Genomic DNA, 16,633 nt, shown 5'->3' on the forward strand with positions numbered 1-16,633 from the left:
TATTTATACACAATATGCAATATATAGGGTCTATACTCGTCGCTCTAAAGTGCCATGTCTCTTCTCGTGACTCTGTTTTCCTACGAACATTCTTCTATTGAGCTTTTCTCTTTTTCGTTTTGTTTAAAGGGCTTTTGTATTAGTATATAGAAATAGGACGTTGATAATTTATAGCAGGCCCTTTTTCCTTCGATCAAAACTCTTTTTGCCGTTATGCATCCGGCTCACGTCTCATGCGATGCAATCAATAAGAAACCGCAAGTTAGCCGAATGAAAATCCCATTTTCTTTTTTAAAATAAAATGCACCTCTATACGGACGTAGATCAATAGATATGATATAGAAACTAATAACTGTAGCCAGAATGTGGGAGACAGGCTTTGTTGCTATCGCCACGAATTTGATATACAGCACAAGGTAAAGAGCGACAAAGAATTCGAAATGAGAATATAAAACACCCGCGTTTTGCACCGTTTCTTTCTACTGAAAAATGATTGGATGCAGACAATGTTGGCAAAATGAGTGGAAACGGGATGAAACGATAGATGGGAGTAACAACCGACAATCACAAACACACAGCGACATCCCTGTTGATTCCCACGCAAGAACAAGTCCACTGGCAACCGACGAAACCCCTTTCTAACCATCACGCAGTTTTCAACTTCTTCGAATGTGCAGGAAGCGTACAGACTATTCAACCGACAGAAATATGAAACCTTGTCATTGAAACAGGAAATCATGAAATATAGTCAAAGCTGCGTTATTATCGAGAGTGCTTGATACAATGACTTCCATTTATTTTTTAATGCTGTCAAGCAGGTTGAATGTCAATCCTCGATGACGAGTCAAAAAAAAAAAAGGAAAGAAAGAAAGAGAATTCATGTACGCATCTCATGATTATATTACGTTTCTATGGGCAATAGCCGCCAGTTTCGTATAAACCAGATTTGTTTCGGTTTGAAAACCAGTAATCCTAATTCAAAAGCTCCGACAGTGCAGCACACGACTTTTCTTTAATCGATCAAAACGTTGAAATTTTGAAAGAAAAAGAAGGAAAAAATAAAAAATGAAAATAATAATAATAAATGCTTTGTTGTTCCTCCTCCCTTTTTGTTCTTGGCACTTCGCCGTGAATATTGAGAGCCGAAAGCGAGTCAAAAGCTTTCTTAACGCCATCGTGTTCGATGAAACAGCCACGTTTTGATATAAAAAAGGAAATAAGGAGGCAAAAGGGACGCTCGTATATCGCGATCACCAACAAAATAAGATAAAACGGTTAAAAGAAAGGAGAAAAATATTCAATTAATAGAATATCAAAACTATTGCTCGTTTAACGATAGAAAAAAAGCCCGGTTACGCCATGCACAGCGGCGGATCTTGAGGTGGGGAAAAGAACAAGAATTAACTAGAAGACAAGGCGTCCGTATCAAATATATAGAAGAGCGGAAATGAAAACGAGTTGAATGTCTCTCTCCACTTTTGTACCGGTTTGTATTGAATAAGCTAACGACAGCGCGACAGGTATGTGCATGCTGTCTTTTTTGGACTTCTTGATTAGACAATGAGCCAATCAGACCTGTTTTGGTGGTTTGGCACACACTACGCTTACCGCTACAATTGTCATTTCTGTATTTCGTTTACGTTTACGTTTACGTCCCTCTTTTTTTTTTTTTTTAAACGCGAAAGGGCATCAACACACTGCATTATTTGTAGTCGTCTTGTGTGTAAGACGTTTTTTTTTTCGTTAATGATATGTATATAGACACCGGTTTCGTCAACTGCGATTTGACCTATTTACCCCGATGACCTACTGGCCTCGGCTCTCGACGATCCGCGCCCGATTACCTTTGCGTGCGCACTGTCTCCACATCCACCAAGCATTTTTCAGGCGAATTCGACTCAGCCGAACTTTTAGGCTTTTTTTTTTTTTTGCAAGAGTCAAGTGAGCCGAGAAACTCGACTGATGGATTTTAATCATCTGCTAGCACGATGCAATCATCTAAATTGTCTTCTAATAGGCAACCAGCCTTCTAAAGTGTGGCACCCAGCAAATAGACACGGCGGTCTTCTCTTCCATTCCACGCTATCACAATTAGACCAGACCCGCTAACATATTAGATGTAAACACACACACACACACTGTTTGTATATGTATATATCTATATATATACAGTATATATTCTATACATTAAATTTGTTGCTGCAAGAGGTACACGAATAAACTGCCCCCAAATTTTAAAGGTTACACGAGGCAAAAACACAGCCATTAGCGCAAGCTTTCCTTTTTCGTAATGCCAAATCTTTCACTGGCACGCACAGCGCTAGATGCTCAGCCACGCAATCAAGTGTCTAGTAATAATGACACGATCGAGTTGACAGTTCGGGGCTCACCTAGCCTAACTTGGCTATACACTTGATTGTTGGTGATAAAAGGTAAAATTCAGCCACGAGCCGATGACTGCATCATCCGGCGTCACCCAAAGAAACAGTGGATATACAAAACCATCCCGTTGGCGGTCGAAACCCCCCGCTGTTGAAGAGCCGACCCAGCCAACCATTTGTACGGCTGGAATGATTCTCATCATCATCTCTGCAGGCTTTCTCGTCCGTCTCTCATCATGTGTTCCATACGATCAGACTGCATGTATCCAGTATACGGGGCGCAATTCACTCAATCACGAGCAGCCACTTGTATGCATCATATATGTTGAGCGCTTATGCCAAATAAATAAGCGTGCAGGGCTCAACTTCTTGAAATTGCTACGCCGCTTCATCTCGATATAAAAACGTGTAACGCATAGACTCAAAACAACAACAGAGATGAGACGGCGGCTTGTGTGAATCGCATCTTCTCGTTAGTGGGTCAGTCGGATGCTATTGTCTACCATTTAAAAAAGAAAAAAAGAAAGTGCCTCTTGTAAGAAAACGGGAGAGACGGATGATTGAAAGACTCTTTACTCAACATTGAGCAATAAATAAAATTTATGTTTTTCTTTTTTATATTCTTGTAATTTATCTATGTGCATATACATAATTGCCGTAGGCGTAGATAAATATCATGGCGTGCTTTACATAAACACACACACCAAAAAGCATTAAACATTTTTTCGGGGGGAAGTAGTCTGGTATTTTTTTGAATTAATTTCTAATTTTTGGCTTCCTGGCATCTTCACAAGAGCTAAATATCCCAAGAATCGCGGGAACGTGTTGTAACTGTATCTAAAACCAACATTTCAATGTCTAGAACCGCCTAAGTCACTTGTATCAAGTGGCCGGTTATCTGTTTGGTTCATCTCTCTCTTCTTGAATTGTTGTGTATATAGTTGGCTCGTTGACTCACCGACTTTGCGACGCTGTTGCTCTTGATACTACAGGTTTTTCGTGAGCAGTTAGCGATGCCCTATAGGTGCACTAAATGTCCAAGTTCTTCGTCGGCGATTCCTGCGAAAACAAGTTCCATCTGATGCTCTCCCATCTGAAATCATTCCACACGCTGTTAGGGCCATTTTCCATCTAAACAAGCTACAAGGAAACACCCACTTTCCAAGTCGGTGTTGATAGACTACATTTAACGTGTTGACTTATTCCCGTTTAAGATGCCATTCCCTTTTCTTTCTTTTTTTAAACGTCTTTTTTATTTGATATTTAGTTGAACACCGGTTGTGGAAATGAGTCGTCATTACAAAAGTTGGATGCAAAAGTTCGGATAAAATTTGGATGCCAAGAACAAACGCAATTGGCGCGAGGAATGATCAAAGCATATACTACCTACACACATATCGTGCGCATTACTGTATGTTCTATTCCTGTGATGAATAGCCTACTGCTGTGGTGTACAGTTTGCGTGTTGTTGGTAGCACGAAACATAAGGTGTTAATGCCTATCGTTTCATTTCATTTCTTGTTGATAACACTCGCGGTACATTTTTTTTCTTTCTCTCGCAAGCTATACTATTGATAGTCCGCCAGATACTAGAGTTGAAATTATTACTTGTTTACTGTTTGCTAACTTTAGTCGTGCCGAAAAACGAGGAGTTTTGTTTATTCAATGTGTTTTTGCCATGGGCAGACTGCAAGTCAATGTGACTAGCGGACTTAGTTAACAGCCTTCGGACATCTGTCACGCAGCAGCTTTGAACGCCGTTTCAATACGTTAAGAAAACGAAAAATACGAGTAAAAACAAAACACAAATATAAAAACTGTGTTCGGTGCATGTTTCGCCACGCCCGAACTTTCGTTTTGCCCTTCTTGTGTGTATTCCGCGTTTCAAATTAACGAGGAAATTTTACAAGTCGTTTCTTTTTTCGCCTTCTTCGTTTTCCTCTTGTGGCGATGAGGATGGCGGTGCAGGTCTTTCCGGATATAGCTGTACAACACCGTCAGGGAAATTCGTATTCAGGGTTCGTAGACACAGGCATATAGTAGAACTCAGTGATATTACCCAGCTGTTTAAAAGGCGGCGCAATTCTAGCACGCAGGAGAGCAGTCATTTCGAAAAGCTTCGGTTTTTGTTTTGGCTGATTTATTTAACGAGTTTTCGCTTAAATATATTAACAAGTCAAATAGACGGGGAAAAAACCGCATGCAGTATGAGGATAACGCTTGTGAAAAGAATGTTTAAACTAAACATGAGGCAGTGCTATGTTAAACTGCGAATAGAGGTTACGGTATAATAATGATCCGACATAGGCCGCCAACTTGGTGACCATTTAAGTCGAAGCCATCCATTACCGACTTGTCTGTTAAGGAATAAAACATGCAAAATTCAAATGCGTTGACCTTTTGCGATCAGTACTTTTTGTAAGACATTATGTTGCAGTAAATTTTATGAATGACTCATGAAATGTCCAATTATACCATTATTATATTTTCTTTTTCGTTTTGCACGCTTGGCTCAGTAGTCAGCGATTGCTACCCATCTAGCGGTTTTAGGCGCAACTCGATGGATATATCGTGTTTTAATTAAACCCATCATCCCATCCTGCTTGAAAATACAAAATATTGCATTTGCATTTAAATAGATTATTACTGCATTCTGCAGTATTCATTGTCCAAGATGATGTATGCAAACGCTGTATGAATCAATTCTGACGAAAACAATTTTCATACCGTTACAATTAGATTGAAAATATTTACATAAATATGGGAAATATTCAGAAAAAAGTGTTAAGATACAAGGTGAGGGCTCCATTCCACGTTCCAAGCTCCTGAATCTGTTTGTTGCTTTCACACTGTCCAATCGTTTTAGTTATTTTTTATTTTTCACTGGGCTTCATTTAACCTTGAATGTCATAATATAAAATTATATTTAGTTAAATTTTGTTTAAATCCCACTATTCCAGCTCTTCCAATTTCCTCTTTCCAGTTTCCACAGTTTCCACTTTCCAGCAAAATCATTTTTCCTCCCTGGTTGAACCACTTTTGCATTAGTATCACTGCATTAACCGTGACATTGATCGTCTGTTGACAACATGCTCCAGTCTTTTACATTTTCTTGGATATTGGGCAGGTAAATACGATCACTAGTATTGAATGCTATAACCGGTTGTGAAAGATTGCGCCATTCTCATTCCAATTTTTATATTTAGGAAAATAAATAGCTCTCGGAGGTCATTGACAATATTACCATTACTCAAAATTATAGAGAAATGTCGTGAGATAAGTGGACCGACCGTCGTCAACCGTTGTTTTAACATTTTACGGACTTTATTGAAAGATGGCCTTTATTGATCCACAAATTGGTCATCACCCCGCCGTCGAGGATGTCGATCCGACTGCACTTGCTAATGGGAGAGGATTGCATTCTAGCACTAAAGGCCTCAGCATACCTGATAGGGTAGCGTTACTCTACTACAAGCATGGTCTCCTTTGCTCCAGCTACCCCTGGTGTACAATAGTAGTAGCGATTATTATTGTTCTCACGTCATGTCACCCGTTGTTGTCATTGCCTTTTCCTGGAAATGAACCAGAGGAGATATCTATCCCACTCCCTGAGAAAAGAATCTCTACGGATCAAGATTTTGAAACTCTTCAGTACCCAACAAGATGGGGAACTCAACAGCCATCATTTTTCATTCAGCAGATTGTAATACGATCATCAGTCAACCCGTGGACCTCTGACTTGGGCCTGATGGATGCTTTTAGAGGTCCATTGGGGGAAGTTTTCAAGATACATTCAGGTCTGCTGGGCTTCCACTCACGTACTAGTAACTTGACTCTTCGAGACGTTTGCCTCTACGTTGAGAGCGTAGCTCCTAGAGCTCGTTCTTTTCAACATCTTCTCCCGGAATTCAGTTGTCTGGTCCTGTCACCTGCAAATTTGTGGCAACTAGACGAGAATACCTTCCGCAATGACGCCCAGTTCCTAGACACCATCTTTTCCTTCAAGAACCCCGTGGTAGAAGTGCGTTCAAGCATGGCCGACATACTTTATGGTGTCTCGCTCAAAAACAGTGGATTGAAGAAATTCCCAGTCAAGACTCGATCCCGCGTCCTAACGTATGCCGTCACCATCATACTTAAAACTCACTCTGAACCGTTCCTCTCCGACTTGCGACTCAAGCTCCGCAATCAATTCCCACTGCATTCTAGTACTCAAGAATCCAGTCCATCTCGACGCACAGTCGTTCATATCTACTACCCAGAAAGGTTCAACTACTTGGAGCTTATCCCGCTGACCTTTGTCTACTTAGTTCTGTTCCTCTACATTTACTTTTCGGTTCGCAAGATAGAAATGGTGAAATCAAAGTTCGGCATGGCTTTTAGTGCCGTCGTCACTGTGGTGGCATCACTGGGCATGTCTGTCGGTCTCTGCACGTGGTTCGGATTGCGTTTCACGCTCCAAGGACGAGACGTATTCCCCTATTTGGTCGTGATCGTTGGCTTGGAGAACATTTTGGTGTTGACCCGCTCCGTGGTGTCGACGCCTGCCAACTTGGACGTTAAGATCCGTGTGGCTCAGGGACTTAGTCGCGAAGGCTGGAATATAACCAAAAATCTTTTGACCGAAATCACTATCTTGACGGTTGGCTTCTTCACCTTTGTTCCAGCAATCCAAGAATTCTGTCTGTTTGCCGTCGTCGCCCTCCTATCCGATTTCGTCCTCCAAATGCTGTTCTTCTCCACCGTCCTGTCCATCGACATATTGCGCAAAGAGTTGTCGGAAATCCAACGCCAACGGCGGCAGCTTCAACCTGGCCAGCAGTACTTGGCCACCAATCATAGCGTCCAAACTCCGAATTCAGCGGAACGTGCGTTTATAGCTAATTCTGTCCACCCGCACTTACGCACCCGAGGGCACACGGCTGCCGTTTCGTCCAAAGCCACTCCAACGGCCGTCGTAGCGCCTTCGTCGTACACGCACAATCGATCAGCTATGGCCAGAGTGCCACGAAGGATAAAGATTGTTCATTTCTGGGCCCGCACGCGCTTCTTCCAGCGTACCTTTATGGTGGCTGTTGTCATCTGGATGAGTATCTTCTTCTACAAGTACGTGGCCATCGAGAATTTGACGGGTGAAACGGCTGGCTGGTCAGTTCAACCGAACGATTCATCGCCGGTTGAACTTCCAGCGCAATCGCCGCAACCCAGTGTCAAAGTCTCGTGCTCTGCCGGATCCAATTGTGTTCGATCAGGGGAACCAGATGTCACGAAAGAAACCGCAACCCCTCGCGCTGCGTCTGAATATGCGACTGTGTCGCCCTCCACCGGCAAAGAAGAAATCGATTGGCAGAGTCGGTTGCAACACCCGAAGAACGTAGATCTTTGGAGGAGGTTGTCGTATCGTCACTGGCCTGATTTGCTGGATATTTACAACATTTCTCTGGCCGGAAAATGCATAGCCATATTACCTTCCATCCGTCTTTCCATACCGGTCCATCCTGAACGGCTGTCGGAAGTGCGCAACAGTAGGGACGGCGAGTACCTGTCGCGATCGCGCTGGAAATCTTTGGCATCAGCCCTCGATTCGCTCGATGTCCTCGACGGAGATGACAGTGATTTCGGCACGTCGGGTCTCAATCACGACGGAGGTCTCAATAGTGGATCAGGCGGGAACGGGGGCTCGGACGAAGACAGCAAGACACCCTACGTTCCGTCGTCGCCCATACAAATCATCTTGACCACTTTATTGGCCATCCCCAGCGTCGTTTTCATCGCCTACGTCACCGTCGTCCTGTATCGTTGCATATGTTCCCGTCACTACGCCGAATGGAGGAGCTCTTCGACGTTCTGGTCGCTGGGTTGGGGCTGGGCCGGCAATGCCGGTGGCGGTTTGACGCAAGAGTCTCGCGAATATTACTCACAAATAGTAGCAGAGTCGATGCCTCTCGTTCTCGACGGTCACCGTTCGCCGATCGAATGCATTTCCACCGATGGCGATGTCGTATCGAGCGTATGCTTATCCGGCCAGCTGCACATCTGGGACATTCAAACGGGCGACGCGGTAGCTCAAATCGATCGAAACACGTATTTTGCCGCCCTACATCAACAGTCAACGCCGCCGTCGCCGAACGGTCTGCGCCGTGATACGTACTCATCAACCAACGAGATGGCCGCTTTTAACGGTCCCACCTTTTCGAACCCGATTGTTTTGAGATCTTCGGGCTCTTTTCATTCTCCTCCGGCTAGCCCCAACGACCTGTCGTGGAAGGACAGGACTAGTCCGACTAGCGTCAAAACGTCTTACTATCCGTCACCAGTGTGGTGCATGCAATGCTTTGATGGACAGGTGGCGCTGGGCTGCGCCAACGGACGGATTGAAATTTGGAGCCACAGTTCGGGATTGCGTTGCCTTTACGATGATGGCGGTGGCGTCGGAGTAGCCAAGCTGAAAGTTTGCGGCGAATATCTTCTGGCTGCCCGGCTGAATGGAACCCTAGAATCGTTCCAGTTCCATGCGGATTTCGGCAGTTCTGTCGAACAAGTCGATCGTCGTGTTCATTCCCTCCACGGGGTTGGTGAATACGATTCAGAAGGTCGACATTCTCCGTCCGTTTTTCGTCTTGTCCGGCTCAACTGGGCCAGGGCTCATCAACAGCCCATCTCAGTCCTGGACGCGTCGGCCAACGGCAGCCGCGTAGTGACGGGTTCATTAGATCATTGCCTGAAAGTTTGGCGGCTGGAAACACTGACGGCCCTGTACTGTTTGCACGGCCACCGCGGACCCATCACCGCCATGTTTATCGACGGCGCGTACCCTTGCAGCGCGTCCGGAACGGGAAGTCAAGACGGAATGCTGTGCATGTGGGATTTGTCCAGCGGCACTTGCGTCTACAGTTTGCAGGCTCACGACGGTAGCGTGTCCGTCCTGACCTACACGTCCTCGTACGTGATCAGCCTGGGCGCCGATGATAAGTTATGCGTGTGGGAGCGATTTCAGGGTCCATCTGCTCAACTCTCTTTCGTTGGCCCGTCTTGCTCTGTGCGGTAGTTTGGCTATGCTCAACGACCGGTTACTTGTCACCAGTCGGCAAGGTTCGCTGGTCGTCTGGGACGTCCGAACGGGCGAATCGATTCGAGAAGTTCGCCTCGGCGATGCCGACTCGAGTACTTTCGTTCGCAACGTGATGGTCGTTAGAGACAATGTCATCTGTGACTATGGCACTCAGTTGCGTATCGTTTCTTTCCCCATGATTTCCACCCACAAAGTTGAGTAAATTATTGTGGAAGTTCGCATATGTCTCTCTGTGCGTGTGTCTTTGTGTTTCTCAAAACTTCTTTTGTGGTCTTAGACATTATTTCTTTACTCTAGTGTGACATTTGTATCTTGGCTGTATAGATTACGGCATAGAGGCTATTGAATTCTTCGGACAAACACATACCAAAACCATTGCCGATTGAATAAACTGAGTTTTTTTTTTTTTCTTCCCTTTCCTTCCCTCGTTTTCGAATGTGTTACACTTCGAATTACCCCTTTCATCGATCTGGGGTTAAGTAGAAGTGGTAGAAACAGAATTTTCAGAAACTCTATGAGATGGCAGTTGAATTGCTGTAGTACAGTACATGGAAATGTGGATCGTACAGGTTTTACATCGACGTCAATTTCATTAATTTCGAATTCGGTAAAATCATTTCGAAACGTTCTTAAGCCATTTGGCCTTTACGATCGTTGTTAATAGTGATGGGGACATCTTTACGTCCATATAGCTTAAAATTTTAGGAGCAACGTGGTATCGTTGAGAGCATAGAGTAGTATTTTGTCAACGGTAGACTACTGTAGCGTTTGCCTGTTACTATACTTTGACTTCGGACTCAGACCATTAGTTTTCAGGTATTATTTGTGATTTTTACCAAGCGGTGAACCCTCTTTTGACTGCTGCGAACGGCTCTCAGCATTTTCTTTTTTTTTTGCTTTCGTTTGCAAGGCCATCTATTAGCCAATCGTCCTACTGCGTTTGGGTGAAAACCAACCAAATCACGAGTTGTGTGGTACTGTAAGTGCAGCTCACCTGAAAATAAATACCTAATCAAAGTTGTTTTTTTTTTTTTAATAGATCTGCATCCCTACACCAGTTGGATTGTCACCAAATAGAATAGTATGTTTCAAATGAGTGTTGTTGCGCAATTTCCTTTCGAGAAAAGGTCCAGAACTCGTCTTTAACTTGCTACCAAAGACTTTCATTCATTTTATTACAAAATTGTTTAACCATGCCACACGTTTGTGAATATGGGCTATGATGAATGTTACAATAATAATAAAAAAACATGGTTTGTATTACTTGTCTTATTATTTTTGCAGAAGTCATTGATGATTACAGAAGGATACAAGTAAAAAGGACGAACAACCCGCGAAACCTCTATGAGATGATTTATAAGTTTTCCCTTTTGTGATTGCTGGGGCTCTCGATCAAATCGGTTTTATCTGTCCAGGTTGTTCAACAGTGTAGCTCAAAAAGATAATATTTTACATGCCAAGATTACCAACACGTCATCCACCAAACGTGAAATTCCATAATATTCAACTGCCGGCAAATAAATAAATAACTGCAAATGATTGCGATAGGTCGGAGATTAAATGGAGCCAGTCCGATTTGAAAATCACGATAAAAGATCGATGTACAGAGACGACGGTAGAGAGCGAATTAGGACGAGGATGGGATGCAAATGCCCATGAACGTTCGGGCGCACTTGTTGGTCGTGATGCAAATTTCGCCGCTTCTCTTCATCGCTTGAGCAAAATTCCACGTCTGTTTAACGTCAGCGGCCCCAGTCGAGCGCCACGAAGCGAAATCTTCAAAGGTACAAGTCTCCAATTCTTCGCTAATTTCTTCTTCAAACAGGCTGCAAAATGACGCAATCAAAAAGTTCAATCAAAAAGCGAACAAAATTAGAAAAATTTCAAAATCTAAAACAAAACAAAACAAAACAAAACAAAAACAACTGAACAGTCTTTAATCATACACGTCAATGATGTACCTTTTTTTTGGAATAAGCTCCACTTTGCCACCGACGGCGCACAACCCGGTCACGTAGACATCTTCGAGTGGTAGAACAGGGTCACCTGAGCGGCGGCCAATAAACGAGGCACTGCTGGCCTGCCCATCAGGTAAGCTCCACCAAGAACGAAACGAGGGAACTCTTTGAGTGGCCACGCTTTTTTCGTCGTTTTATGTCTCTCGTCTGCAACGACATAAGCATCGTGAAATGAGACAAATTATCAAGACGTTTTGCCATCTCAGTCTAAGCTAAAAATAAAATTTAGGTTAAATACGCATATGATAGCACTCATAAGATAAACCTCCGTAACGTATAACGAAAGGCTTCTATTGGAGATAAATGGCGGTTTGGCCAGGCTAAACGAATAAATTTGTTAATTAATCGTCCATAACCGAGACAACCAACCTGATGTCGTGTGTGGATTCATGCTGTCGATCAAGCTACCGGTAATGGTGGGCCTCGCTTTGCCCTTCTCCATCGCCTTGAGCATTGTTGCTGCGCTGACGTAGACGTCATCATCGATCTTGAGGATTTGCTCAATTTCCGGACAGTGGCGGTCGATCCAGACGAGCCCGGCCAAAGTTTTGAAAACGCCATTCTCTATTGGCTCTTGCACGTTGGTCTGGATCAAGTCCCGGTGGGTGGTTGCCTCCTCTTCGATGGCCCGATGCAGAGTGACGTTCGCCGTTTGGCCAATTATGAAAACAACGTCGACTTTGCCGCCGACCAGCTGATGCAAATCTTTGATCCACGTGTCGCGAGCCGCCTGTCGTTCTTCAGTGTGCGCAGCCGATGAAATGGCCATAATCAGGTAGGTGGCGTTGGAGCGGCACGTGTCCACCGCTTCCATCGTGAACTGAAATCCAATGTCGACGACAACTTTGCCAGACGGGATGGAATAAGGTGACGACATCTTCGATTTGAGCGTCGGCAATTTTCTGCTGGTCACCTTGACATAATTGCGATAAATCGCATTGGATTGGTCGGCCGAAACTGCCGGCTGAGCGGCAGCAGCTCCGGCGTTGAGCAGCGCCGACGCCAGCTGGCCGTTGGACAACAATTGGCTCAACAAGTTGAAGCCACCGCCATTAGTTTCGCCGGAAACAGACGATGGTTGTTGTTGCTGTTGCAGTTGTTGTTGCATTGTCATCATCTTGGTAGCCAGGCCGAGAATGAGCTTGGGATCGAGTTTTTGACTAGCCACAGCGCCTTTAAGCAAACCCAAGGCCGATTTGGCCATTTGAGGGTCGAATCCGGCTTTCGATAGTTTGGCGCTCTGCCACATCAATTGAGAAGCCATTTCCAGCATGCGCATGTCCGGACTGGATCCCTTATTAGCTGCAATCGACGAAGGATCGGCCAGACCGTTGGTTAGCATTTGTAATCCCATTTGCGCTAGATTGGCGTATTGGGATTTGGATTGATCCTCGACATCGTTAACGGCTGATGACGAGGCTGGCTCATTACTGTTGGCGACAGCTTGTTGCTGGCGACCCGTCACTTCATTCGTTGGCTGCTGTTGCTGTTGTTGTGGCTTTAGCTGGGCTGGTCCCCGTTGGTTTTTCATGTTGTTAAAAGCATTAGCCAACAGATTAAGACCAAGTTTCGCCATCGTTGGGTCGTTAGGGTCGGCTGATAGCTTCTTGGCAGCCATGGCCATTAAATCCATGGCTGGTTTTTTGTTCGTCATCAGGTGATCAAGAGCTTTCTTAGCAACGTCTCCCATGGCGGCCTTGGCTTTGCTGATGGACGGATTGAGGAATTCTTCGTCTGGCCGATCCACCTCTTGACCTACTGGCGCTGACCGTTGGCCAAGGTTAAAGTCAGCCCCCACGACCGTAGCCGCGCTCCCGGCGCCTGCCACTACTACTGTAGGGTTGTCTGCGTGTCGCGGGCCAACAGCCTGTTGGACGACAGCAGCCAATTCTAACGGCTGATAATGTCCATCCTGTTGCTCCGATGACGAAACGGGACTGTTGCTGCTGCTACCCGTATTGGTCGTGACGACCACTTGACTGTGCAGGCCGTTGAGGTAGAAGGAGAAGAGAAAGAGTTGCATGAGCGCCAGCGTGACGACCAGTCCGACGACGCGATTGCGGAACACGCTGCTGAAACAATAATGCGCGTTGCAGCGATACATGACTTCACCGAAAGGCATCCTCTGATCGAAATGGGCCAACGTTCGTCTCCACGAACGTGACCGGTATTTTTCTCCTCGTCTCTCACTTTTGGTCCGTGGGCTGACTGTTTGTGGGCCCGTCTTTGGGCTTCTTGTTTTACTCGTTTATTTGTTTCCTTTTTTATTATTTACTTTAGTTCTTCTTCTTTTTTTTATTTTTTTTCTTTTTCGTTGAACAAGGTTGCCTTTTTTTAAATATCCGTTAAGAAAAATGGATTCGGTTAGATTGCTGCTATTCACTGTTGGTCTGCCCACCAACGCGTGTTGTCGATAGAGTACAGGGAACACTCACAAACCCGCAACAGAAGAGGGACGAGACTGAAGGAACGGGAATTACACGGTACACACTCACACACCCACACACGCAGACACAGATGTGTTCGCTGTTTGGTTGGCCGTCGTCACGAAATAAAAGAAAATTCGCGAAAAGGACAGAAAAGAAAAAGGGTTAAAAGAAAAAAAAAAGAACCCAACAAAAACAAAAATAGATAAATAAAAGAAAGAAAGAAAAAAAAAACAGGGCAACAAGGAGAAAAAAGAAAAGCAGGGGAGCAAAAAGACAAAGATGGTGAAGATCGATATCGATCGGTGGCGATCGAACTGCTAGAAGTGGCGCACGTAGTCCAAAAGAAAGAAAAGAAAAGACGCCAGTAATCGAAGAGAACACTCGAGAGCACAAACACGGCAACTGTAAACGGACAAACGGTGTCGACACCAACGACCAGGAACTAGTCGTCTTCCTCGAAAGAAAAACACTAGTCAACTCGGGTGGGTGGTTACAGCACACACACACACACACGCGCTCGATCCAGAGCTCGGAATTCTGAGCGACACTGCCGGTGTATGCGCTAGCCTCACCGACGCTGCCCAGTCACCAATCAAACTGCGTTATAATATGATGACGACGAAGTATCTGCCACTTGGATAAACCACACACGCAGCCATACACGCAAGAGGTTAGTATACCAATCAAAGAGTTCACCGGTGGAGGAGCCGCCGAGCTGTTGTTGTTGTGGCCCCAGTTGAGAAACGAATAGAAAATAAAACTCGAAAAACCCAAAAGGCTTTGTGCATAGAGCGAGAAAGAGTCAATGAGACTTCAGAATTTTCTCTAAAGAGAAAAAAGAAAGAGAGAAAGAGGAAAGAAATAGCAAGAAGAAAGAAGAAGAAGAAGAAGAAGAGGAAGGCGAAGAAGAAAACACTCACAGCCAACACAAATACCCCGTTTCAAGCGTAAAATCCTGCGACTCGAACTACCTGTTGGGGGGCAGTGCCTCAAGAGGCACACCCACTCTCTTAACATTTACTCTTGAAGCCCACAGAACAAGCTTGAGTGACTCTCTTGCTTTTGTATTGCGTCTTATACTTTTAGAACAAGCTACGGGATAAATGTCGGTGATCTCCCGCAGCGTTCAATTCTTATATTTAAAAATAAACAAAGACAACCAGGCACACAACAATGTCCCACCTCCAATTGGCAAGTGGGTGCAAATATTTTTTTCATTTCTTTTTTTTTTTTCATTTAATTTTTTTTTCTTTAAGACGGGGGGACTTTGAAGGTGCGGTTACGTGTTGTTAGACTCTTCGCCAGTGTCCCCTTTCGTGGGTACTGGCCAACCAAACCCTGCGGACCCGACAAAAAATAGAAAAAGAAAACGAACGGAGCCGCTTCCCATCGGACTTGGCGCGCACAGCCATTTTTGCCTGGTCAATGCCCGCTATTAGTCGCTCTTTCGACAAAAACCCACCACCCAGCTCAAGATTCCAAGACGCATCAGGTAATAGTAGTAGTAGTAGTAGCCTATGGTGCGTTTTTTTTTTTTTAAATAGTGTATACCTTTTGCAGTTGTACAATGAAGAAGAAAGAAAAAATAATAAGGCAAAGGGGAGGCGAAGAAAAAAAATAAAAAACGGTGAACGTCAAGGCAGAAAGGTGAGGAATAGAGAAAAGGGATGAAAAGGGGAACAGACAAGAGAAATGCAATGAAATGGGCAGAAAAGGGAGGAGCCCGCCAGGTAAGGCAATCTTATGTATCCAATGGCACAGAAGGCGGAAGAAATAAGCAACGAAGGGGTCGCCATGAACTTTAACAATCTGATAGAAGATTCTGAAAGAGATGAAAAATGACGTAGAAAGGAAGAAAGAAAAAAAAAAAAGAACGAAATGCATGAATAAGGTGAGGAATAAGAAACTGAACTAAGAACATATAAATAAAAAAATTTTTTTTTCTTTCAGGGAGAGGCAGGTAAAGGAAAGGAAGAGAGGGAGATGAACCGTTATTCGACTACCTGTTTGTGAAGGCCAAGTTGTTAGCCAGTCAGAGAGATAGCCATTGAGTTGGCCGTCAGCTGGCACGTATTCAGTACGTGCACACATATACGCCATCAGCCGCGGGCTTTTGTACCGTTAATTCCGTCTCTGGTTTATAGGTTCCGCCGATCCAAACCCGCCACCAGCCGAATCTCATCCTGAAGCATTTAACACAAACAGGCAGCGACACCGTCAAACGTACAACTTGACGAACCCCTTCACTTTAGACTTGTAGCATATCCAATTATTTATACTGCACATTACACAGGCACAAACACACATCAAAAAAGTAATTCCTCTTCAGTTGCCTCCTGGCACGTCAAAGGCACAACGGTCATCTTAGTTGCATTGAAAATGATTAACTGAATCCTCGTAGTGGAAGCCGAATCGACAGTAATGACACCCGCAATACTGTCAAAGACATTTGGCGAATCGTGAATGCCGATAGACAAGTGGCGTGCCCACGAACCACAGGATTAAAACTGTCCATATAAAGAGCAGTTTAGCGTCGCTTTGTATCCGACGTGCCATTATCTCGTTGCATTCACCATCCGCCTGCAAATGATTATTGACACAGTATAGAGCAGCACTGGTTCTATTCATCAGTTTGCTAATATTAAAGTGCTTTTATCTCTTGGAACTTGCGTTCGTTGGCTGGCGATGGCAGCGCCCTTTTCTTTTCTTTTTTTTTTTTAAATCCGAGTCTCA

General features: G+C 44.5%; 2 protein-coding genes and 1 long non-coding RNA gene across 3 annotated transcripts; 2 read left to right on the forward strand and 1 right to left on the reverse strand.

Moving 5' to 3' along the window:
- The first annotated feature begins 5,389 nt into the window (after positions 1-5,389).
- LOC116936093 (sterol regulatory element-binding protein cleavage-activating protein) lies at positions 5,390-9,859 on the forward strand. Its single transcript, XM_045173075.1, is given in 3 exon segments — positions 5,390-5,508; positions 5,588-9,381; positions 9,383-9,859. Coding segments are annotated over 2 exon segments (3,939 nt in total). The 5' UTR covers positions 5,390-5,508; positions 5,588-5,715; the 3' UTR covers positions 9,656-9,859.
- Positions 9,860-10,695: 836 nt separating this feature from the next.
- Positions 10,696-14,761, reverse strand: LOC123471540. Its single transcript, XM_045173076.1, is given in 4 exon segments — positions 10,696-11,279; positions 11,415-11,496; positions 11,499-11,618; positions 11,841-14,761. Coding segments are annotated over 4 exon segments (2,154 nt in total). The 5' UTR covers positions 13,594-14,761; the 3' UTR covers positions 10,696-11,080.
- A 406-nt stretch (positions 14,762-15,167) lies between these two features.
- LOC123471544 lies at positions 15,168-16,204 on the forward strand. Its single transcript, XR_006646222.1, has 4 exons — positions 15,168-15,392; positions 15,461-15,791; positions 15,851-15,977; positions 16,045-16,204. It is a non-coding gene; the product is annotated as an uncharacterized LOC123471544 (long non-coding RNA).
- Positions 16,205-16,633: the final 429 nt, after the last annotated feature.

Source organism: Daphnia magna, linkage group LG4 (assembly GCF_020631705.1).
Source record: "Daphnia magna isolate NIES linkage group LG4, ASM2063170v1.1, whole genome shotgun sequence".
NCBI lineage: Eukaryota > Metazoa > Arthropoda > Branchiopoda > Diplostraca > Daphniidae > Daphnia > Daphnia magna.